The 25,557-nt window shown below is 36.3% G+C and overlaps 1 protein-coding gene across 3 annotated transcripts in view; it reads left to right on the top strand.

Annotated features, from left to right (window-relative positions):
* Positions 1-25,557, top strand: part of PLCB1 (phospholipase C beta 1) — a 682,570-nt gene that overhangs the window by 553,515 nt on the left and 103,498 nt on the right. For all 3 annotated transcript variants that reach the window (XM_029220651.1, XM_029220652.1, XM_029220653.1), the window contains exons 16-23: positions 260-356; positions 2,608-2,692; positions 4,279-4,403; positions 8,003-8,157; positions 11,118-11,282; positions 12,870-12,969; positions 13,783-13,887; positions 14,894-15,003. In XM_029220651.1, the coding sequence (XP_029076484.1) occupies positions 260-356; positions 2,608-2,692; positions 4,279-4,403; positions 8,003-8,157; positions 11,118-11,282; positions 12,870-12,969; positions 13,783-13,887; positions 14,894-15,003 (942 nt within the window). The remainder of the gene's footprint in view (positions 1-259; positions 357-2,607; positions 2,693-4,278; positions 4,404-8,002; positions 8,158-11,117; positions 11,283-12,869; positions 12,970-13,782; positions 13,888-14,893; positions 15,004-25,557) is intronic.

The raw sequence follows: 25,557 nt of genomic DNA on the forward strand, positions 1-25,557 counted from the left end.
GGGCTGAGAGGCTGCTCAGGTGGTGCTGATACCGCTGGTCCCAGAGTGCCCTGGGAGCTGCCCCTAAACCTCCCTCCTCCCACCCCGCACTGTGTAACGTGAGGTGTTGCTTTTCCTTTCTTCCGTAATCCATTTTCTGTTGGCGATAACCGTTTTCAGAAGAGGCGTGATAATCTTCTGCTCTCTTGGGTCATTTGATCATTGCCCTGGGAAAACATAATGCTGACTCTGGGAACGTTATTTTTACTCCTGCTTCCAGGGGACTGCTGGGAGCGAGGCCATGGCCACAGAAGAGATGTCTAATCTGGTGAACTATATTCAGCCAGTCAAGTTCGAGTCATTCGAAATTTCAAAAAGTAAGTTTTCCCTGGAGAAAAACCCCTAATGTAGCATAGGATAAGTATATTTTAAACACAAGGTTACTAGACCAAAAAATGCGACCCTTATTAGAACCATTCTATGAAGTCTTGAGTATATGTGTGAATTTACTATCTGTTTTTTATATATCTAAATAAATATATATGACTATATGTAAGTATATTATATATATATATAACCATATGAGAAAGTATTCCATGATATGTTTTCCCAAAATTCTTAATAGAGCTACAGGCCATACGTGGTTATCTAAAAGATATTAGACCAGAGTACAGCTGACTGAGTATTTTACATTATTTTTCGTTTGTGACCACATGGGCATTCCATCAATTATATAAATGACAGTGTTGAAATAAACTATTTAACCATCCCCTCGAAAGGAAGCAATCAGAGACTTGATCAGTCTCAATATTGAATAGAAATAAAACCAAATCAACCAGTTCATCCACATTCCATTTGTTCAGCCTATGTTTTATATATTTAGAAGAATATATCATTAACTGCACACTACTTGGTGTTTTCCGCTCATCCAACTACCCATCCTTACTGGATGCAAATTATATATGTACATTATCTCTCCTCATACTAGAGAAAGGAGCTCTTTTATCAAATTGCCCTTTGTGTTTGCATGAACTGTAAAATACTATTAGGTTAATAGTAATGTAATGGGACAGTTTAGCTACTTTTATAAGCATATGCTCTTAAAAACTGATTTTTTTCTTAAACACAGCAGCCTCTTATAAAGGAGAGTTTTATAGATATACCAAACTCTAAGCCTCTACATTAACACACTTATGTATAATTATATAATTTTGCCCAAAGAGTCTTAACTTAAATAACATATGGTATCTAGATCTCTACAACAAAGAATTTAACTTCCAATAAGATTTATACATAAAGATTTCAACAGTTTGTTTGATGTTGTAATTACTGGTGCTTCTTACTACAAGCTGTTCGATGTGAAACATACTATAAAGTAGTTATTTTTATATTACTATAACTTCCTTTGGCTGTAAAACGAGTTTTCCTAATTCATGAGTCAAAAGCTCCCAGACAAGTAGCTAAACTGAGAAGGGGCTGATACATTTAGGCCCTTAAGAACCTGGTGACAATATCACCAGCCAAAGATTTACAAACAAGTACTTTTCTCCCTGTGTTTTATATCATTTTCTCACTTTTTTCAAAAGAACACTGCACATATTTCACAAAGAACCTATTAAATTGACTCAATTTTAATTAGCAGTCACGCTTAAGATAGTCATATGAAAGTAGAATTTTGATGGACCAAAATAAGAGAAGTAAAGGTTTCCTTTAGAGTCAATTAAATTGGGGAAGGTGACGAGGTGGATAAAGGAGAAATCTGGGAATGACTAGGAAGAAGAATGAGGCTTTAATTATGGAAAGTGGGCATCAAAGAGGAAAGATGCCTCAAGGTAACTCAGTTTAAATCACCAAGCTCCAGATAACACATCTTAGTCTGTATGTAACAGTGTGATTTCTTTCTAGTTGGGAAGAGGACAGAGAAGCTGTTTGACTCTTAGTCTTTCTAAACTAAGATAACTTTGTTTGGTTTCTCTCACTCTAATTGGAAGCTTAGCTTTCACTTTCAAGATGTTTCTCTGTGTCCAAGAATATTGAGCCCTCTAGTACATTCACCTCTACAGCCTCTGTCATCTAATCTGAAAATGAGGCCATCGGACTGAAAAATGTCCAAGGATCCTTCTGCTTTAAAATAACAAAATTCTTATGTCAAATTAGTAGTTTCTAAAGGGTCTCTACAAACATGAGGCAATGACAGTGTGGGTATAAAAGAGAGTCAGCATCTAGCAGGAATGTACACACGGTCTGTATTGTTAATTCTCAGTGATGGCTTCCAGAAAGCAATCTGAATGGATTTAGAGCAACAGATTCCCACAGGGCCCCTGCTCTTTTGACAAAACAGCTTTCCTGGCCACACTCTCCAAGTCTAAAATTCATTTTCCCACCCTAACGCCACCAGGTCCCTAACTTGCCCAACACCTGACCCAGGTAGCAAATATTAGAAGAGACAAAACTAAGACTTGACTTTTGTTACAGGTAAATAGTCCACTGAAAACAACATTAAATATAAAAGTTATTTGAGGATTCTTTGCCATCAACTTCACAGAACATTTGCCTACATTTTATATGCTATCATTTATAATATTGAATTTTATTTCTCACTTTTTGTTGTTGTTGTTGTTAACTCAGAAAGAAACAGAAGCTTCGAAATGTCTTCCTTTGTGGAAACCAAAGGACTTGAGCAACTTACAAAGTCTCCAGTGGAATTTGTAGAGTATCCTTGATTTGACGGACATCTGCTGAATCGGCAAGAGTGAAGTCGTGCTATTTGTTTAATTTTTTGTCTTTAATAAAGGAGAAAGGTGCATGAGATGGCTTAAGTCTGTCACCTGGGCAATAAATAGTTTCAGGTTTCATATGTAATGGTGAATGGGATAGTCTGGCATGTGGAAAAGAGAACTGGCCTTGGAGTAGAGGAAGCCCAGATTTCCAGGATACCTTCAGACCACCAACCTCTTTATCCCTTGGTAATTTGCATAATCCTTCTGAGTTTTCTCACCTGTAAAACAGAAATGATGATAACAGCTTTATGGCTTGCTGTTGGGTTATGGACAACATATGTAAAATGTGTGTGTATGCTTTATGCATATGTAAAATATGATAGGTATAAAGTGTATATATTATATGTATATAATATAGACATGTTTTTGGTGTCTCACACCCTTACATGTAATAGATGTCCAATTGAAAAATAGTTGGGATGATGGTGATGAGAATATAAATTACTAATAATGGCTTTATTTGATACTCCTGACAACCAAAAATTTTTAACTTTATCCCTGAATCAAAATGAAATGACACAGATCTTTAAAATTTTTTCATAAAACAAATATTAAATGTCCCAAACAACCCAATTTCATGAAAGTCCTATAATAAAAAAGCCACCTTTAAAACTCATCAACAATAGAGGAAACAAGTGTAAACTCCATAAGCAAAGTGACAGTATATCATGATCATTAGTATTCATCAGGCACTAACTATGTGATAGACCTTTTGTTATATGTCTTATTTACTCCTTACAATAGCCGTATAATGTAGGAATTCACATCTTTTATAGATGAGGAAACTGAAGCACAGAAAAGGAATAACTTGTCCTGAATCATACAGCTAACGATTTCCAGAATTTAAGTTTCAAACTCTATTTGGCCTAACTCCCCTGCCGAGCTCAGAACCTGAGCTAACCTCTACCAAACTTGGTAATAGAAATAGTCAGTTGTGCTTTAAAGACATAGCATCCTTCAATAACTAAAAGGGTCTCAGGATGGAAAACTGATGATGGTAGGAACAAAAATATGAGACAAGGTCAAAACCTTCTGTGCTATATTTACCTTGTTATCAATCATAAAGAGTACCACAGTCTTGGCCAATAGCATTCCCTGAGAAGGTTAAGAAAATGAGCAGAGAGCATTTCAAAAATAGCCATACAGTTCATGATATCTGCTTCTGCCAAGCACAATATCAACCTGTCACGTGACTTGCTATGCTTGGACTTCTTCATGTGTCCTTAATTGCTAAGCCAGTCCTTCATAATCTCCACAAAATCACATTGACTCAGCCATCTTTGCACCTCATTAGTTTTTACCCACAGGGATCTGCAAAGGTGATGCTACATTTCTATTATAAAAGCACATTTATTCTGTTTGTTCAGAAAGCTTTTTACCTATTTCACCCACCAGCCCAGTGAGATCATCAATCTTTAATTTATTTCCCCAATGGAGAAAGATGGAAGGCAGCTTCTCAGCTAATATTATTGGCTAATTCTTTTTATAATTGTATTCACTACTTAACATGATGGTCCAGATATAACAAAATGCAGCTTAGCAGGATATATCCAAAAGGAACACGTGTGGATTCATCCAACTACATGCCCCAGCTCTTCTGGAACGCAGGCTGCCAAATGGTTGCACTTAATTTCCAAACAGTGGGTAAGTAGCACAATTAATGTTCATTTCCTTTCTATTATAAAGGCACATTTCCTCGTGGCTTTATAACCATTCCCAAGGAGAAAAAAACTGCCAGACTTGACTGAAAAAACAAACAAAAGCACATTTTCATAAAGGAAATATCATTGCAAAAAAAAGTGAATTTTGAAAATTGAGAAATTGTCTTCAATGGTTTATAAACAAGTCTTTATTTCTAGTTGTTTTGCATTATTTTCAAACAAAAACTTTTATACTTTTTAAAGTAATATGTATTTATTATAGAAAATGTAAAAAAAAAACTATAAAGAAAAGAATAAAACTGCGAGGAATGTTACCACTCAGAAATTCAACATTGTTAACTTTTGGCATCGTAATCTGTAAGTTTTTTGGATATGCATATACATGCTTTTTCACTTAATAACTTGTTTAAATATATATATATCTTTATATATATTTAAATGTGATACAGAATCATGAATTTTAATAGCTGTATATTAAGCACATCTCACAATTCACTAAAACCCATTTCCTATCACTGAACATTAGGGTATTTTTTTCCTACTATAAATAGTGCCCTGAGAACAGCCTTGAATATAAATTGTCAAGTCTATCTCCTAATGTTCTTTTGGAACAGCTCCTGAAATAGAATTAAAAGAAGTGAAAGTTTTAAGAACCTTTGTGCACAATGCCAAATTGTTCATCAAAAATGTTGCACTAGACTTCTCCTCCATCAGCAATGTATAAGTTGTTCCCTCTCACTTGAGATCTTGGTTAAGTATTATAATTAAATAATAATAATTCAGAAAAATATCTCCTTGTTCTTTTTTATTTCATTCCTTTGATTATTTTTGAGGTTGAACATTTTAAGTATGTGTTTTGATTTTTACATTTCTGCTTTTATGAATTGACTATTCAGGACTCTTGTCAATTTTTCTATTCATTTATAACAGTACTTTTTATATAAAGGTCATGTTGCCTTATTTTGTGAAACAGATGAGATCTGGTTGATTAATGTTTTATTTTATGGAATCTTGGTTTACTGTCATGATTACAGGCTCCACACCCAATGATCCATCCATATTTACTCCTATTTCTTTCATGGTTTCTTTTTTATCTGTAATTTAACCCTTTCATCCATGCAAATTTAATTTTCATGTATAATCTCAGTAAGAGATCAAACTGAAATTACAATTTATTAGATGTAGCCTTTTTATTTTAAAAAAATTTATTTATTTATTAATTTATTTATTTTTGGCTGCGTTGGGTCTTCATTGCTGCCTGCAGGCTTTCTCTAATTGTGGAGAGTGGGGGCTACTCTTCGTTGCGGTGCATGGGCTTCTCATTGCAGTGGCTTCTTTTGTTGCAGAGCACGGGCCCTAGGAGCATGGGCTTCAGTAGTTGTGGCTCGTGGGCTTTAGAGCACAGGCTCAGTAGTTGTGGTGCATGGGCTTAGTTGCTCTGTGGCATGTGGGATCTTTCCGGACCAGGCCTCCAACCCGTGTCCCCTGCATTGGCAGGTGGATTCTTAACCACTGCGCCACTAGGGAAGCCCCTAGATGTAACCTTTTTAGTTGTTAATTTGGGTACATTTTTTCAATGTATAGTCTTCTCCATTAATAAATTTTTCACCTTCCTGGAGCCAATAACTTATTGTTATTATTGTAATATTTAATAATATGGTTTAATATGTGGAAGTGGAAATTCTTCATGGCTATTAATGTTCAATTCTTCTTTCCTTGACAGTGGGATTCTTTTTCCAAGTGAATTTAGTTTAATTGTTATTTTCTCCCCCACTGAAAAGAAAATGAGATTTTGATTAAAATCCCATTAAATTTATAAATTCATCTGAAGAAAACTGACAACTTCTAATTTTTAGGGGTTTTTGTAATCACAGAAAATTATTATATCTAGTTTCTCAACAAAATCACTTGTCTTCATTAGAGGTATAGTTTCTTTAGATTAAATCCTTTTTTTAACATTACATTTTTCACAGATTGTTTCTGGATATTGGTATTTGTATATTTATTTTATAAATAAATGTATTTTAGAAATTATCATCTTCCTAAACTCATAATAGCCTATTTTGCCAGTAGATTTTATTGTTTTTTTCATATACACAATTATAATAATTTAATCACATCTACTTTTTCCCCCTTCTTAGTGCCTTGGACTGACCATTGTAAAATAATATTAAATAATAATATTAAGAATGGGCACTTCCTTTTCATCTTAACACTAACAGGAATTTCACATTGTGATACCAATGAGTAGATGCTGGCTGTGACTTTGAGACAGCTAGTCTTTTACACACTAAAGGAATCTACACTTGCCTTAAGTGACAACAGTGTTTTAGGAATTTATGTTGAATATTATTAAATGTCTCTTTGACATCTATTGGGATGATCGTATGTTCATTTCTTCTTTTGTGAGAAATGTGATAAATTATATTAATATATCTCCTAATATGTAAGTATCCTTTTGTTCCCAGGATAAATTCTACTTGCTTGTGTATTATTTTTTAGAACATATGTTTTGCTAATTAATTTTTTAGACTTTTAAAGTTATTTTTTTTTAAGTATGATAAGTCCATCATTTTCTTTTTTTGGTACTCTGTCCAATTTTGGTATCATAGTCATAATACTTTAAAAAATGAGAGATAAAATTTCACTTATTTTCCCTGCTCTAAAAATGGTTTGTTACATGGAACATTGGAATGATTCTACCATCTCTTCTTTACTGTCCACCTAAATAGACTCAGATAATATGGAGGAAATTGACAGTTTCCCAGATTCCTTATGACTTTAAAGTATTTTTTTGTTTTTTAAGCTCTAGCAATTGCAACAAACGTAGACATTTATTTCATACATTGACTGAGTCTTAGCAAAACTTTGACCAGGAATCTTTGTCCATTAGAAACTAGTCAGTGTGTGATTAGATACTGGTAGTAAATAATCAAAGAAATGAAAAATTTTAAAAGAAAATCTTTTTTCTTTCTTATAATTGAAAAAAGAAGAATTTTACCACTTCACCACTGTTGGTGAAGTATGAAGAAGTCCATCCTCAAAAACATGGATTGGAGGTTTAAAGTGATTTAAACTTTCTGAAGGGCATCTTAGCAAGAATTATCAAAAAACTTTTCCAATATGCATATTTTCTGACCTAGAAATTTCACTCCTAAGAACATTGTTAATGATGGCTTCAAAGATTTCATCACAATGATGTTCATCAAAACATTATACATAATGACAAAAACTTGGAAGAGAGGAGGCTGTTATAAACCGTGTATTCAGACATATCTATTCAAAAGAAGTTTATACAGTTGTTAAAATTAAAGCAGACGAATATTTAATGAAATGGACGTACTGCATTTTCAAAATATATCTGAATTAGAAGAACAGAATATATACCAACCTGTTGGTAGTGGTTTACCTCTGGATTTGGAGATGACGGCTCAATTTCTTTTTCTTGTCTGTATTTCCTGTTTCTATAATGATTAAATCTTTATTTTTAAAGGAGGAACAAAAGTGGACTGTAATACAATCTTGCTTTCTTGCTCCAAGTATAAATACAGTCACAATAAAGTTTGTGTTTTTGATATGCAGACCTGGCTATGCAAATAAACATGGGGATGTATGAATACAATGGGAAAAGTGGCTACAGACTGAAGCCAGAGTTCATGAGGAGACCTGACAAGCACTTTGATCCATTCACCGAAGGCATTGTGGATGGGATCGTGGCCAACACTTTATCTGTTAAGGTATGTGCTACCCTATCACACAATTGTACCCAGCAAAAGTCTTCAACATCACCTATTTTGTATAAAGTAGTTCAGTCATGAAGAATTTAATTCCCAGTAAAGTCTTCACTTCTTTCTTACATTTTTTCCTTCAAGGACTAAATCTGAATTAGCAGTTTTCAAAAGCTACATGCATGAAGTAAACGGACTAAGCCCCACTTTTAATAGGATAAAAATCAGACCCAAAATTAATAAAACAAGTTGGTGAGATTCACCATGGCTTGTCCTTTCTTTTGGTGTAAAGATCCCATGGTGAAATTTACCACGAAAATTACTGACTTATACTGAAGAAATCTTCTGGTCTTTCCCCCCCCCCCACCCATTAGTCCTAGGAAGATAGCCAAACTGAGCAAAATTAGAGAAAAAGTATTCTCTCAATAAATTGTTAAATATTGAATAAAAGCTCTCAAGTTACCATAGCATGGCTTTTGAAAATCTATCAGAGTATTCAGGGATTTATAACACGTAGTAATGATATTAAATACAAGAATCATGTCATTAAGCATACATCTGACCCTCAAAAAATTAATTCCAAATGATTTCTGCAGTCTTTGAAATTGATGTTACAGGAGATACAATTTTTTTTTTAGTTGTGAGAAAACACTTTTAATACTATGAATGGGAAATCATTTTTATAAAGAGCTTTTTACATGAATCCTATAAGCCTGTGGTTGTTGTATTTAAGTTGCATTTACATTTTAAAGTTTCACTTCTTTTCTGTTTAACTGGATAAGTGCAGAACTAAGAAACATTTTTTAATCGGGCATAAATTCAATTTTCCAATTGACCCTAAACTAAAGGCATATAAAAAACTGTGCAAAAAAAAAAATGCTCTGTCACAATTTCACTAATTTATATCTACCCTAATCTTGTTGAGCCCATTTTACTTTAAAATTTATGTTATTTACACCAACGATTAAAAATAAAATTGCAATGAAGTGTCTCACAGTGATATCATTTGAAATTATTTCACACTGTATATCTGCAGAGTGAACTTGGCAGAATCAGAGCTTCAAGATTATATTTAGTTTAGGAAATTGTTTTCAGCAGAGGATGTTTAATTCCTGTCAAGTTTAAGATAAACTCTTAAGTATCACACACTGATAAAATGTTATTTTTAGAATCCTTGTCAATTGTAGTTATAGTTGGGTCCACTTAAAAATATTTTGACAAAATAATAATCTTTTGTCCTCATTTGTCAGCTCATCTTGTTTTATATGTTTGCTTGCATATTTATTTTTTCTTGAAAATTCCACTATGACAATGTAAGCAATTATAAACAATGACATAGAGACAGGATTATAAACAACGACATAGAGAAGTTGAGGGGAAACAGTTGAGTCCCAGGCAGGTGTACACTGCTGCTTGAGTCCAGAGTGGAGACAGTGTTCTGGAGATGTCAGTGTCCTCTGAATGGACAGGCCGTGATGCATCAGAGACCTGCAGCTGAGCCCTGCCTTCAACATTACATCTGGAGCCAGGATGTGGCTCACTTCCGCCTAGTACTGCCTTTGTTTTGAACCCCTGACATAGACTTTATCATGCCAAAATGGACTTGTGAGCTCCAGTGGTGTTCCATCATCCTATTTTACTCAGGAGAACATTGAAGCTCAGTGTCGTTAATTTAGTTAAGGACTCTGCTTTAATCAAACTCTTAAGTACACAACATCTTTGATGCATCTGAATTCCCAATGTGACTCATCGCTTAACTTGGAAGTTTCAAACATGTTGTAAAATGTCAGCTAAGTTGTTCTTAAGAAGAACCTGAAATTAAACAAAGAGATTGTTGCCTGCAGGCCTCATGCACCCAGGCAAAGAGAACATTCAGGAGAAATGAGTTGTCCCAGGGTAAATTCAGACAGCCTCTTCCTCATGGCTTTCTCTCTATCTTGTATGGCATCTCTGGCCACATCAGCATATAGCTGCCTTTGGCCTCACTCAGCCTCTGATGGCCATCCTCAGGCCGCCGCTGTGTCTCATTTCTGGCCCAGCCACAATCTTGGTAATTTTGTCCCCTTTCACCAGCCAGAGCTCAGAAAGTGAAGGTTTGTCAACAAGACAACCCAGATCAGATCTCTGGGTCTGCTCCATCAGCACTTGCTTTCTTGCTCCCCTCTCTGTTAAAGCAGAGGACACCTCAGAGTCTGAAAATTCGGTTAGAAAAAGAAGCAGACGTGGGAGACATTTTATGAACATGTAGTTTTAAAATCTCATTTAACTCCACAATATTCATTAATTTTATAGCTAGGCAAAGGATACCCACTACTGTGTGGATGGCTAACCAGGTGAGGTTAGGAGTGATGATAAATTGGGCTTAATGGTTTAAGGTCATTATTTGTTTTCAGTATTTTTTTTATCATCATTGTGGCTTTTTATTTAAAGTCTAACAGCTTTGAGAATTGGAATAGCATGATGTTATAACCACTCTTTCAAGTCAAATTTTATGAACAAGAGGAAGTTTTTTAAATGCTAGACTTTCTAGTGTGTTATGTTTTAAATTTGTACTCTTAAATGACCTTTTAATTTCATTTACAATCATGCTAAAATGAGAATTTTTTTCTCTTATAACATTTTTAAGTATTAGAAAAACATTTATATTCAGATAAAGGCTCTACAGATCAATCTTTAACATTTAATAGATGTATCTCTCAAATGCAAAGGCATAATCTCATCAAACTTTTGATACTTGTTCATTTACTTCCTCCTATAAAACTTTGTCTTATTAATTGACTTCTAACCTCAGCATTTTCAGTATTCCTCTACAAATTCCTTAACAGAAAAAGAAATCATATTTGTACTCTGGTTTCTATTTTATTTTGATTATGGTTCAACATTCACCATCAGCATTTGTACCTCCCTAAAGTATTCTTTTATATCATTGTTATTCATTTATCAAGAGTTCCTTTTTTATTACTTTCTAGATTATTTCAGGTCAGTTTCTCTCTGATAAGAAAGTCGGGACTTATGTGGAAGTGGATATGTTTGGTTTGCCTGTGGACACAAGGAGGAAGGCATTTAAGACAAAGACATCACAAGGAAATGCTGTAAATCCTGTCTGGGAAGAAGAACCCATTGTGTTCAAAAAGGTTGGTCTAGTGTCCTTAATATGAGATGTTACTGCATCTTCTAGGTGTTTTACACTGGGGAAAAAATAAAATGAGGAATTATTGGTTGCTTCATTTGGGAATTTACACATTAATAATGCAATAGCATTTTCAAAGGTATGTTAAAAACTATTCAAGATTTCCATGAGTTACTTTTTTGGATTTTTCATAATTGCATTGTAAATCAATTAATTCTAGGATACCTCATTTGGAAGGCCAGAATAAGATATAAATTTAACTCATAGCCTCTCATAATACAAGTGATAAATGATATGTTTTCACTATAATTCAAATGAAGTAGAGTGGGAAGTAGGGAATAATATGGTAGCGGAGAGAAAGGAAGTCCATATTTCCTTTAAAAAGTATATTAATTAAACTCCCTAGAATCTCCAGCCACTGGTGCTGGTCTTTGTAGCTTGTCTGGAGTCTGTCTGATAGAGTTAAAATCTTTTATATTCAACTGGGCTTTCCCTCTGCCTTCACCAGAGAGCAAATCATTTTCACACATGCTTCACACACAAAGGGAGATGCTAAGTCTAGTAGAAAGTAGAGTGGATACTTACCCTTTGCTTTTTTTTTTTTTTGCGGTACGCAGGCCTCTCACTGTTGTGGCCTCTCCCGCTGCGGAGCACAGGCTCCAGACGTGCAGGCTCAGCGGCCATGGCTCATGGGCCTAGCCGCTCCGCAGCATGTGGGATCTTCCCGGACCGGGGTACGAACCCGTGTCCCCTGCATCAGCAGGCGGACTCTCAACCACTGCGCCACCAGGGAAGCCCACCCTTTGCTTTTTTCTGGCCAAAATATCTACAAAGGCAGTCTTTTGTGGAGAGAATATCTATGGTAAAGGTCTCTGTGCTTCAGGGTTTTTTTTTTAATAGGCTAATTGGATTTAATAATACCGTCTGCTTCATAGAGTTATTATAAATATTCCCTAATGCACTGAAAACATTTAGAAAATATCGAACACACTGAAAATAGTCAATAAATGTTAGTTTGTTTATGTTACCAAAGAAATAAATATTTAAGGATACAATTGGCCTCATGTTCTTGACATGGGATATGTGTACTCCATATGTTTTACATTGGGGGGAAAAAAGTGAGCAGTACTTTTGGCTAATTTGGGAATTTACAAATATATAAATCAATCCCATTCTGACAGTTATCCTTGAAAGCTACTTTTTAATTTTTGCTTTTGCTCCAAAGTATAAAAGTAATTTGCTTTGAAAATATAATAGTGAATGCTCAAACAGTGATAAAACCACCAACTCTTTGTCTCTAAACATAGAACTTTTGTCATTTCTACCTTGAGAATGTTCATGTCAAAAGAAAATGGTCTATTTGTTGAACAGATTCCTCATTTGGACAAGGTGAGGAAACATAGATGAAGCCATATCTCTGGTAATCCTTCTCTTTTTGAAAATCTAAATTATAGACCAACAACTTTTTATCAATTTGCTCACTAGAAACTTCTTGGATTTGGAAAAGTGGGGCCAGTTTAAATAATACCTTTCTAATTCTTTCTTGCAGTTGCTCCTTCTTGTAACCACATGTACTGTTAATGTCCTATAGGTAGTTCTTCCTTCTCTGGCCTGTTTGAGGATAGCAGTTTATGAAGAAGGAGGTAAATTTATTGGTCACCGAATCTTGCCAGTACAAGCAATTCGACCAGGTATGGATAGCGTGGTGAGAAACTTTTTATCAACGTTGTCGAGAAAACCATCACTGCCTTACATGATTGTTAAAGAATGATCTAGGAATCCATTTGTTGCTTTGGTGTTTTGTTACATAAAAAGGACTATAAATTTATGTATTTAAATCCGGCAGTTTTATGTTTTTGTGACATGCTATGATCAGTAGGCAAGTCAACTCTTGCCAGTTAATTATGTGTAACAAACTATCTGAAGATTCAAAGGCTTATAACAAGTGTTTTATCTTCATGCTCACAGGTCTGTGGGGTGGTGGGGTTTGGCAAGTCTCAGCCATGTAGCTGTGCTTTAGGCTGTGGGCTGGGCTTAGGTCTTCCCACATCTGCTCATTCAGGGGCCCCAGCTGAAGGAGCAGTGGCGCCCACAGACATCTCATGGCAGCCCAGTGGAATGCATAAGGGCACACCTGTTTCTGCAAGTGCATTTTAAGCCTCTGCTTGTACTACATCACTAACATCCCATTGTCCAAAGCAGGCTAAGCCCCAAGTCAAGAGATCATATACAAGGGATAAATTTGGACCAATAATTCAATGTATGACATATGGTTTCAAATTCTCTCTTGTGGGGATAAACATGGTGAAAGGAAAAAAAATCAGCATCAACATTGTTTTCCTGTCTGATGAGAAAAATAGTACCCTACCACTCAAAACCATATGATTAAAATGAAAAAGAAGTGAGCTGTTTGTCACCCAAAGTCACCTAAAATAAACACACATGTCAAATAGATGTCCTGTGTTACAAGAAAATATGATGCACGGTATGATGTCACCCTCCAGGCTATCACTACATCTGTCTGAGGAATGAAAGGAACCAGCCTCTGATGCTGCCAGCTCTCTTTGTCTACATAGAGGTGAAGGACTATGTCCCAGATACATATGCAGGTAAACAACCTAACTCAAAAGGATATTTCCATCTGGGGTCATCCATATTTTTGTGACTTAGTGGAAAGCAAAGTGGACCAAACAAAGGCAGGAGATTCTGGCCTCAGAATTACCTCTATGTTTGTATGCATGTTTAGAGGTAAATTGATCAAGCCTTTGTGAATAAATTAATTTAAGTCCCCATAAAGTATTGACCATTTTTATCCATTGGGTAATATGATTCTCATGGACCCAGTACTTTCTAACCAATGCTACCTGATACTATACAGTCTATCTAGGCCTGTGCAATGAATTTGCCTTCAGCCAGTTTTAGAACCCTGATCCTTTCCACGGGTGAAATCCTAAATTAGAGGAATTAATTTACGATGATGTCAACCAGGAATCATAAATTTAAATGCTTATACTGTCAAGTGGCCTGAGTGCAAGATACTGGGGAGTGGTGGAGACTCTGGCAGTCTTGGAGCACATGCCCCATCCAAAGATGGCAGCTATAACTCACTCCAGCTAGACAGTATCATGTGCAAATGAGACCCATATTGCCAAGTCATTGAGTTTTTCAACAGTTTGGAAAGCAGTCTTTTTATGTGAAATGTCTCCATTATGAAACACCATTTGGCCCAAATAAGACAGGTGTGTGGGCCATTGCTGGAATGGATGAAACACTCAAAAATAAACTATAAAATTTGGAGTATTGAGGCATCCTGAGTTGGAGCTTGTCCAGTTTGGCTCTCAGAGATGACCTCCTTTGAGTTCTCTCTTCCTGAGGGTTCAGCAAAGGGTCCTCACTCTTGTCCATTTCCAAAATGTTGGTTGGATAAGTAGATAGTCATATGGGTAGATGGAAGGATGGAAGATGGATGGTGAATCAGTAAATGGATAGGTAAGTAAATAGATAATGAACAAATGCATGGATGGATGGGTGATTGAATGGATGGATGGATTGATGGATGGTGGATAATCAATATCTCCAGGACCTTTGGATCTAAAATGTCTCTTCCCTATTTAGATGTGATTGAAGCTTTGTCAAATCCAATCCGATATGTGAATCTGATGGAGCAGAGAGCTAAACAACTGGCAGCTTTGACGCTGGAAGATGAAGAAGAAGTAAAGAAAGAGGTGAGAGGGTGTTCTAGTTTTGGGCACAGCGTGAAGCATGATTACCACATCTCGTTGCTGGCTTTGCCTACATAACATCACCCCTCAGGAGAAGAAAAGAACACATTGGAAAACCACTTTGATGGAGTTCAGCCTCATCTCCCAAAACATCTATATGATACCCTGAATTTTTCGTATTTCATTCTCTTTTGGCATTCTGTAGCCACCACCAGCATCTTATTTTGTGATCACATTAAACAGTACACATCTTGCTGTTTCAGGGGAAAGTTTCTAGATAATTTCATGTCGATTAAAGGTGAATAAGGCACTTAAAAAAGAAGATGATCATCAAGTTATTTGGTGTTTTCTTTTGTCTTTAATTTAAAGTACAGGGTTTTCAAAGTGCTTTTGTGATTTCTTACAATACATAAGGTACTTAACACAGTGCCTGGTGTGTAGTGTGAGCCATAAAGTCATTATTATTATTACTGTATATATATGTATTATAATACATATTCCCAAAATAATTGGTGTATTATTCTAAATTAGATGTCACTATGCAAAGAATAATTAAGGAAGGTTCTAGAAATAATAGAAGTAAGTTTAAAAATATGAAGCCTCTGTGTAGACTGAAATAGAATTTAATGATTATTGGAGATGACAGCAATATTACAAACAGTGATAGAAACTAGCTATTTTCATAATTCATTTGAATGTTCAGAGGTTAAATTCAGGGAAACATGAGAAAAATGGAGAGTTATCAGTATAGAAAAGAAAACCTTGAAAATTGTTTGGGTAACTATAACTAATAGCAAGTCCGTTAAAGTTGACATTATTTATTAAATCATCTTTTTCTTATTCCAAAAGAATAAAGAAACCTAGACTTATCATAGAAAATTTTTAAAATAAAAATGAGAAAAGAAAATCCCAAATAATTCACCTATAATCCAAACACCCAAGCCACCCAGAGATAACACTGTAAATATGGGGTATATATGTAGCTCATCTTTTTATGCACAATTAGTACTTTTTCATAAAATGGGATAATATTCACAATCTGTGTTTTAACCTTTTATTTCCACCTAATGCAAACATTTTGCATGCCTTAAAATGTTCTTCTACATGACTTTTAATAACTTCATAATGTTCTATCATACATATGTACATAATTTATTTTTCCAATCTCCTATTGTTGGATATTTTGAGTGCTTCACTATTTTAAACAGATCTTCAGGGAACATCACATAAATATGTTTTTGAGCACATTTATGATTATTTCCTTGTTTTTTGTATAGAATTTTAGAAATTTTTGATCTAAGATGTTGAGTTAATTGAACATGAGAAAAAATGAAATGTAAAAAAGAAAAATATTTAACACCAGAGTAAAATTTTCTGGGCTCTTATTTATACTGCAGGCATCATATCCTATAGAACCAATAAATACATATCATCCTCTCTGATGAAATTTAAAGTTAGACTGGAAAGTTTTATAAATAATGCTTTCTGTTGTATGCAGTATTATAGGGAAATTTTACACTGCTGGAAAATTATGCCTAATGGTAGACATGAATTTACTTCCAAATTAGGAGTTTGGGATTAACAGGTACACACTATTATATACAAAATAGATAATCAACAAGGACCTACTGTATAGCCCAGAGAATTCAATATCTTGTAACAACCTATAATGGAAAAGAATCTGAAAAAGAATATATATATACATATACATGTATATGTATAACTGAATCACTTTGCTGTACACCTGGAACTAACACAACATTGTAAATCAACTATACTTCAATTTTTTTTTTTTTAAAAAAAGCTATTTGGGGAGAATGTAATACTAATGGTTATAAAAATACAGAAGTAGAATTTTAGGTCAACATTATTTTTGTTTCTCCTCTAAAAATAATAGTCATAAGGATTTTCAGTAATGCTGATTAAACTCAAAGAATATTTGAACATTTGCAATTTTAGAAATAATTTTAGAGGCACTGAATCACATCGATTCCATATGACAATAGAGAAAATACAATTTTTTCCTTTGAAATGTCTAAACCCTTAACTGATTTCATTTTTAAAGCTTGAGAAAAAAGTCATTTGCCCTACCATGTAATGCTGGGAGAGGAAAGTCATTTCACACCTTTGAACACCAGTATGCCCTTTATCTTGTCTTGTAATAATGTAAGTTTGTTTGAATGAGGCCACTGAAAATAAGTAACTGGTTTTCTGAAAAGAAAATTATATCTAGGACATGGCAGGCACTGGAGACACTATTTTAGCAGCAAAGACTTTTTTAGTATAATCCTTTTAACTTGGTAGTTATAAAGGTCATTTCTATTTGAAAATGAAAGACTTTGTTGGACTACAAAATATTCCCAGAATTGAAACAGTCTAATAAATTATCTTCATAGAGTACTTTGCAAACCAAATAAGTAGGAAAGTTGAAAATTCCCCCATGCTTTGAACAGCAGACATTTGTTTCAGATCATGTGAAATAGATAGATAGATAGGTAGATAGAATTACAAATATATATATATATAATCCCAGTATATAATTGGAAGTTAAGGGATAACAGAGATTTGAGTTGCTGGATTTATTTTGTCTCTTTTAAAGTCACAATTCAGGATGATGTGTTAGTAAAGTCATAGAAGGTTGCCTAATCTGAATCATAACAAAGGCTTTATAATATTTATAGTTATTTCCCTAAATAAAATATTGTTTAAAAACAAAGAAACAAAAAGGCTTCTCAGTAATCTTGCAGATACTGTTAACACTTTTGGTGTATGTCCTTCTAGCATGTTTTCTATGTGTATATATTTTTCTTTACAAAAGTTCTTAATTAAAAAAAAAATGTTCCACAGCCCTAATAGTTTAATGTGGTTAATAGAGATGACTAATGAGACATCAGTAACATTTTTATTTTCTATTTTTAAAATACACCTCTAGGGCTTCCCTGGTGGCGCAGTGGTTGGGGGTTCGCCTGCCGATGCAGGGGACACGGGTTCGTGCCCCGGTCCGGGGGGATCCCACATGCCGTGGAGTGGCTGGGCCCGTGGGCGATGGCCGCTGAGCCTGCACGTCTGGAGCCTGTGCTCCGCAACGGGAGAGGCCACAGCAGTGAGAGGCCCGCGTACCGCAAAAAAATAAAAATAAATAAATAAAAAATAATAATAAAATAAAACACACCTCTAAGGAGAATAAAGTAAATATCCAATGTACTGACTGCAAAATATATGTGATATTCCAAATGCAATATTTGAACATGACTTGTTTTTAGCACATCAAGGAGTGCAGAAACATTTTACTGAGTGCTTACAATGTACCTGGCACCATTCTGAGCCTTTTAATGTTTATTAACACATTAAGTCCTAAAACATCCGTATTTCTTAACGACTATTTTTATTGCCGTTTAACAGATGAAGAAACTGAGGCACTGAGAGATTCTGTTCCTTGTCCAGTGCCACACAACTACTAAGGAGCAGAGTTGGGATTGAAATCCAAGCAATCTAGCTCCAGAACTCATGTTCCACACCAACACTTCTAGAAGTTTAATGTGCAGACCAAGGCATCATAATAACAGGCTGATCCCATCTAATAACATAGGTCTGGACTAGGGCCTGAGGCTCAGCATCTCTGACCAGCCCCAGGTGATGGGATAACACTTCCATGGTCCACACCTTGAGTAGCAAGGGTCTACACTACACCACATCTCACTACCTCAATAACAAAACTGTAATTTTCTACTAACCTTTAGTAAGGACTAGCCCTTTTTCATCTTTCTGTCCTCTGTAGCAGGTCACCTGGATGACTGACCACAGATTATAAGACCTTTACTTTAAATAATAATCCTTTGAATTGAATTTTCTGTTGAATCAAATGTCAAGATTTCTCCCTTTCAATCACTGGATATTAATAGAACTTGTTCTTCAGTAAGTTAGGTTTATATATGTGGGATCTATTCGGCTGGTTTGTACACTGCCTGCTGGCCCTCTATCACCTGTGTGTTCATGATACAAGTGAAGGTGTGTGAGTGGTCTTCACATTCTTTTGATGTTGAAAAGAGAAAAGCTGTTTGGTAGTATTCAAATTTCATTTATTCCAAGAGGCCTACTTTATTTATTTATTTTATTATTTTTTATTTATTTATTTATTTATTTATTTTATTTTTTTGTGGTACGCGGGCCTCTCACTGTTGTGGCCTCTCCTGTTGCGGAGCACAGGCTCCAGACACGCAGGCTCAGCGGCCATGGCTCACGGGCCCAGCCGCTCCGCGGCATGTGGGATCTTCCCGGACCAGGGCACGAACCCGTGTCCCCTACATCGGAGGGCGGACTCTCAACCACTGCGCCACCAGGGAAGCCCAGGCCTACTTTTTTAAGTTGTCAGATTCATATGCTCTTATAAGTGAACTGAAATTTATCTAAAATAATTTATTTCCTAATTCTGTGTATGGCACTGTGGGCATCTTCAATGGGATCGATTATTTGAAAAGAAAAAGATCCTATGGTATGGTATGAACTTTACCAGTAGGATAATCCAACAGAAAAAAATCCAAGGTGGTGCTCTCAAAAAGTTAGAGTGTTTAAACTTAATAAGGCCTTGGGTGTCATTTAAATTTTCCAAGATGGGAGCTTGATGCTTTACCCACTGTCCAAGAACTTGGCACTAAAATCAAAGATGAGGTTTAGTGGTCATTTTGGATTCTCTTCCTCCTCAAATAATGATTTAGCAAAATACCAACTTACATAAAAGAGAAACAAATATTAGAGGTAGTTGGGGAGGTGGGAGGGGTTATACTTTGGCTTATAAAAAAGCTCTGAGTCCTAGGGGTGTATTGTACAGCATGGTGACTATAGTTAATAATACCACGTGTATACTTGAAAGTTTCCAGGAGAGTAGGTCTTAAGAGGTCTCATCACAAGAAAATGTTTGTAACTATGTGTGGTGATGGATGTTAACTAGACTTATTGTGGTGATCATTTCATAATATATACAAGTATGGAGTCATTATGTTGTACATCTGAAACTAATATAATGTTATATGTCAATTATATCTCAAAAAAACCTCTGTACTTAGAAAAATACATACACTAAATAAATGTTTCTTGATAATGATGGTGATAGTCCCATAGTTTGATAAAAAATATTAAGAAATTTTCTCTTTTAACATTTTTAAATTATAGATCAAGGACCATTTCATTCTAACTTTTCACTTGCATGTGTATAAAAATATGCCACATATATCACAGAAGTAATGTCATGTTATTTTAAAGAAAATTTTTATGGAGTCACATGAATTTATTTCCTGCAAAGACTCATAAGTGTAGTATTCCAGGTTTAAGTCAAATACATATGTGCTATGATCTAAAATAAAAATTTGAAAGAAAAGAAAAAAAATACCAACTTACAGAAACAATAGTTTCTCACCATCCCTGAACTTTAAAGCATCCAATAAAGTAGGAAGAGAAAGTTTGCCTTTTAGGTAATGGCCTTTAGATAATGACCCTGTCCCTTTCATTTCTACACAGTTTTGGAGTTTATAAGCCACTTTGATTGGATACCCTGGGTAAAACTGGGCCTGAACTAGCACAAACATATAGTCCCCAGTTTTAGAAGAGGGAACAGTTGCTTATAATGATAGAGTGACTTGCTTAGTATCAATGGCCAATAAATGGAGGAACCAGGGTCTTTTTAAATGAGATCTCAAGAGAAGACCATATATTCATTTGAGTTAAAACTACTCAATGAACAGTTCAATTCCACTGCTTTTACAGACCTCCTCCATAACAATTTTTAAAATTTCAATGGATTCTAATGAGGGGCTTTGGGTTCATCTGCCTAAAACAGCGATGAATCCAGAATCCATGCCATGACCAATACCATAGGGATTATAAAAGCATGACTAAATGACAAAGTTTTTCACTCTGCTTTACAGCAAGGTTTCTCAAATTTTAATGTGCGTACGGATCACTCAGGGATCTTGTTTCAATACAGATTCAGATTTAATCGGTCTGGAGCAGGGCACAAAATTCTGCATTTCTGACAAGATTCCAGGTGATGCTGACGCTGCTGGGCTGGACCATATTTTGAGTAGCAAAGCTCTCAGATTTTAGTATGTATCGGGATCACCTGGATGGCTCCTAAAAGCACAGATTGCTGGGCCCAACCGCAGAGTTTCTGGTTCAGTAGGTCTGAGGTAGACCAAGAATTGGCATTTCTAAGTTTGTAGCGATGCTAATGAGGCTGGTCCAGGGACCACACATTGAGAACCAATGCTTTGGAGCCCTGCATCTGTCTCTCACAAGCACCTGGCTCTCCCCACATGCAATTGAATAGCCATTAATTCCATCCACTCTAAAATGTCAGTTCAATCTCAGGAACCTGGGAAGAGCTACAGGAGAAACTCTCCTTGGAGGATTGTCCAGAATCTGTTCTGTGAGTGATTGATGATAGTCTTTGACAAATAATTTGCTTAGTTAATATAAAAGATACATTTCCAAAAGATGAATGTGAAGGATGTTTGGCCCATGTTTTCTTTAAAGGAGGAATCCTTGATTTCTGCCTAACTCAAAGAATTCATTTCTGCTGATTTGTTTGGAGACTGTATCAAAATATTTCCAACAAATTAAAGCTGGTAGGAATGGTAACATAGGCAACACAAAATAGTCAGCAGAGCTGTCACCCTTTAATCTCTTTCTAAATAAGCTGTTGCAATTATGAACTAAATGCAGATTCTCTAGCCACAGACACAGAAAGAGCAGCATCTTCATATTTTTCACCCATTGATTCATTCATTCAAAAATATTTTTTAACATAACATTTAGATGGTTCTTTAGTTTCAGGATTTTGTCACTGATACTACGTCTATTGATTATACACGAGGAGGAAACAAACTGTGTATGTCTTAATGCATTCATTTAATAAAAGTTTTTTTTAACACGCTGCATCAGTCACCATGCTGGGCAATATAGAGATATAATGATGAGAAAAATCAGATGCTCTCATAGTCCTTAAAGTCTGGAGAAAGACTGGAATAAAAATTTACACATATGTATGTAACTTGCAGCTGTCACTAAGGCTTCAACAAAGAGACACCATGTGAATGCTGATGATTTCTTTGTATGATGACACATATGATGACAAAAACTGAAGTCAACAGATGAATTTATTCAGCTCCTTAAAGCTGTCTTTTGCTTTAACTCACTTTGGTAAACTCTTAAAAATATCAGAGTTTTGTCATAATTTATTCTAAAAATTTTCAAACATACACAGATGTTGAAAAAGAACACCCATATATCAATCACCTGGATTCCACAATTCCAATTTTGATGCATTTTCTTTATCACATATATATCCATCTATAAATCCCTCTATCCTTTCATTATTGCAACTGATTTTTGATGCATTTCAAAGTAGGCTGCAAATATTAGCATACTTCCTCCCTCAATGCTTCAGAACACATACAGGATATAGTTTTTAGAAATGTTCTGAAATTTTTAGAAATGTGGGGTAGATACATCATCTAATTTCATTCAGGTAATATAAATTTAAGGTACCAGTTGTACATGTGTTTAAGCAAGCTCTTTCTTAAGGCTAGTTTTGATGAAGCCACATCCACTGCCCACATTTGTCCTGAGTGGACTGGAATTCTGCATGATGAAATTATGAGTCTTGCCCTCAGTATTCTGGAAACACTGATGACCTTGCCCTTGCCCTCACTCATCTAGTATCTGAGTCAAGATGCTGTCATCCTAACCACTACCTGGAAGGGACTGTACTTTTTAGATGACTCAGGAAGGACACCGACACCTCCAGTAGCTCAGTCAACACATTCTGGTGTTTGGAAGACCCTTAACTTACCATCTTAACCACCCCACTAAATTCCCGAAATTTGAGTTCTCTCTTGCTTCATCATCAGATCCAAATTTTCAGTGCCTGGGATAGAAATCTTTTCAACTAGCATACCAAATGGCATCTCCTCCTTCTCTAAAACTTGTAAAAATGGCCTTTCCAGTTATACTTTTACTGATCCACTTGTGTTATATTTTAAGGCGCTTCTGTTTATTTTTGATATAGTAAGGACATAAATATTATTTTTTATAAAATCTTGGCTTTAAAAAGTCCACTGTTTCATGTTTTGAAGGAAAAATAGTGTAATACTCTCATTTGGCCACTGGAGGGCAGTGACCTACTTCTGCTGTAGTTGATTTTTCTCTACCCAGCTAAGCAAAACTTGGTGCAAGTGAAATATCAATTTCTGAACCTTCTTTCCTTGAAATTTGTTTAATTGGATCCCAAGAGTCTCACCATTAAATTGAGAAAACTGATATTTCTAGTTCTTTTGTTTCTATTGTAATTTCCAGTGCAATGCGAAAGAATTTCAGGCTTATTTCATTCAAGCACATAAAAAAGAATATTTGGACAAAGACTGGGGAGAAAGCAAGTCACAAGTGTTGACTTCCACTGATGCTTGTGAGTGGGGCAAGGAATTTGGTTTTTGCATTTCATCTCACATATCCACAGAGTGGGAATTATTCAACCTTTCAGTGATGATATCAAAAATTTAATTTTTAATACCTGAATGCCTTTTTAGTGCAACAGAGTAAGCTCTTTGAGAATGGTCTTTACATTTATACATCTCTGTATCTCCGCAGTAACGTTACTATTGTGGTTCCTTAAGTTGCTATTATCATAGAATACAGGGTGAACTAGTGCAGTAGAAAAATTCAAACTTTAGACTATGACATATATTCAAACACCAGTCGCACCCTTAACAGTGTGGCTTCTAGCAAGTCTTTAGTAAAGTCTTTAATAACGCCTCTGACTTCTTTGCTGTATAATGGAGTTGAGCGGCTGCCTTCGCTGTCTGGCTGCGACGAAGCTGGCGTGTGTAACGGTGTCTGGCTCGCGGTGATCTACAGCTGCTTCTATGGTCAATCTCCAATAGGGAACAGCCAATTCAAATCTGTATATACTGCCCTTTGTTAGCAACATATTTTAAGCATCAGTCCGATATATTTGCCACTATAGATTCTCACTAAGTTAATAAAATCTGTTTCCAGAAAATCCTAAGAGGTCCCTGACAAGGGTCAGTCTACACAAGGAGCCCCAAATTCCTTAGCCCAGCATTCAGGGTCCTCCTTACCCGCTCTTTTCTCTCCACTTTTGCTGGGTCCCCGGGGGGGGGGGGGGGGGGGGGGGGGGGGGGCGGGGCGGGGCTGCAGAGCAGTTGGCCCCGCCCACTGCGTTTCCAGCGGTGGCTCTGGGTACATTGCTGACTTGACACAATCCCGAAAATCCAGGCAAACTCTCTCCTCTGAGCAGAGGGTACGGATGGGCAGCTTCTGGACCACTTGCGCTCTGAAGATGTGCTTTGGCATCTCAGTGGTTTTAAATTGGGAGATATTGCACCAAAAAGTCGGTTTCCCAGCTTTCCTCGCAGCCTAGGCAATAATTGGCTGGAATTCAGTCGCCCCTCCCAGGAGCTCCCCCTCCAGGTCTGGGCACAGCCTCGCTTTGCCCTATTGCGTGAAATCTAGTCCATTTCGCTCATTTCCATCATTTCTATTGACTACCTGTTACTGTACAGTGCCAAGGGTGCCCCTGCAACCCCCAGGGTTATGTGGTGCCGTCCACCCTGCCTGGAGGCATCCCCAGGACCCCTGGACCAAGCATTTCTCCAAAGCTTACCTCAAATCCAGCACCAGACTTTGGTGATCTCTTGATCCTCAGTTGTAACTACAAAGTGTTTGCCAGTGCGTTTCCTCAACATTTATCTATTTTTTAAAAAATGTCTGAATTCATACATTATATCAGTTTCTGCAATGTAAGGGCTTTGTCTTACATACCCTTGATAAGCAGAGCTTCTATTTCCTGCATCTTGATTCAAGTTAATGACTGAACTTGATTTCCCAAGGGCACACAGCCCCATGGAATGCCTGCAAACCTGGAACAGACAAAATAAGCTTGCTGGGTTCATTTTGAATACACCTCCAGCCTGAGACCCCCAGGGCACTACACCTAGTTGCCAAAAAGAAGCCACACAGTATTGCCTTCATGGAAGCTGGCTTTCCATCACCTCCATGCTTTCCTCCATCAAAATTTTCTTCTTCCCTATCCTCTTCCAGAGGGCTAATTTCAGCCAGCTATCACACCGGGAAGAATCTGATTCATCCCCACCTGTTTCCAGAAACCTGCCTGGATATAAAAAATGGGCAAGATCAGCCGCCCATGGAACAGGAGCACCTTCTGTCCCTGTTTTCCCGGCAGCTGAGCTTGGTGACCACGGGCGCCCCCTATGGCTGGGAGGCTGGGAAGTTTTACCCCCACTGTAGTCAAGCCAGAGGACCAAGGCCAATGGGTAACTTTGCTGATGACCCAGTGCTCTGTCCAGCACTCCCTTTACTTCAGTCTCTCCTGTGCAATGTAAATGCATTTCCTTCATGAATTGTGTGGTCAAACATCTATGATAGTTCAGTCTTCTCAAGTATCTCCTGCAAACCCAAATGCCTACACGACTGAGGCAGGTAAAGTTTAAATGAGTCACAGGGGAGTGTCCTTAAAGAGGCAGA

This window comes from Monodon monoceros, unplaced genomic scaffold (genome assembly GCF_005190385.1).
Source record: "Monodon monoceros isolate NGI ecotype Baffin Bay Population unplaced genomic scaffold, NGI_Narwhal_1 Super_Scaffold_13, whole genome shotgun sequence".
Lineage (NCBI taxonomy): Eukaryota > Metazoa > Chordata > Mammalia > Artiodactyla > Monodontidae > Monodon > Monodon monoceros.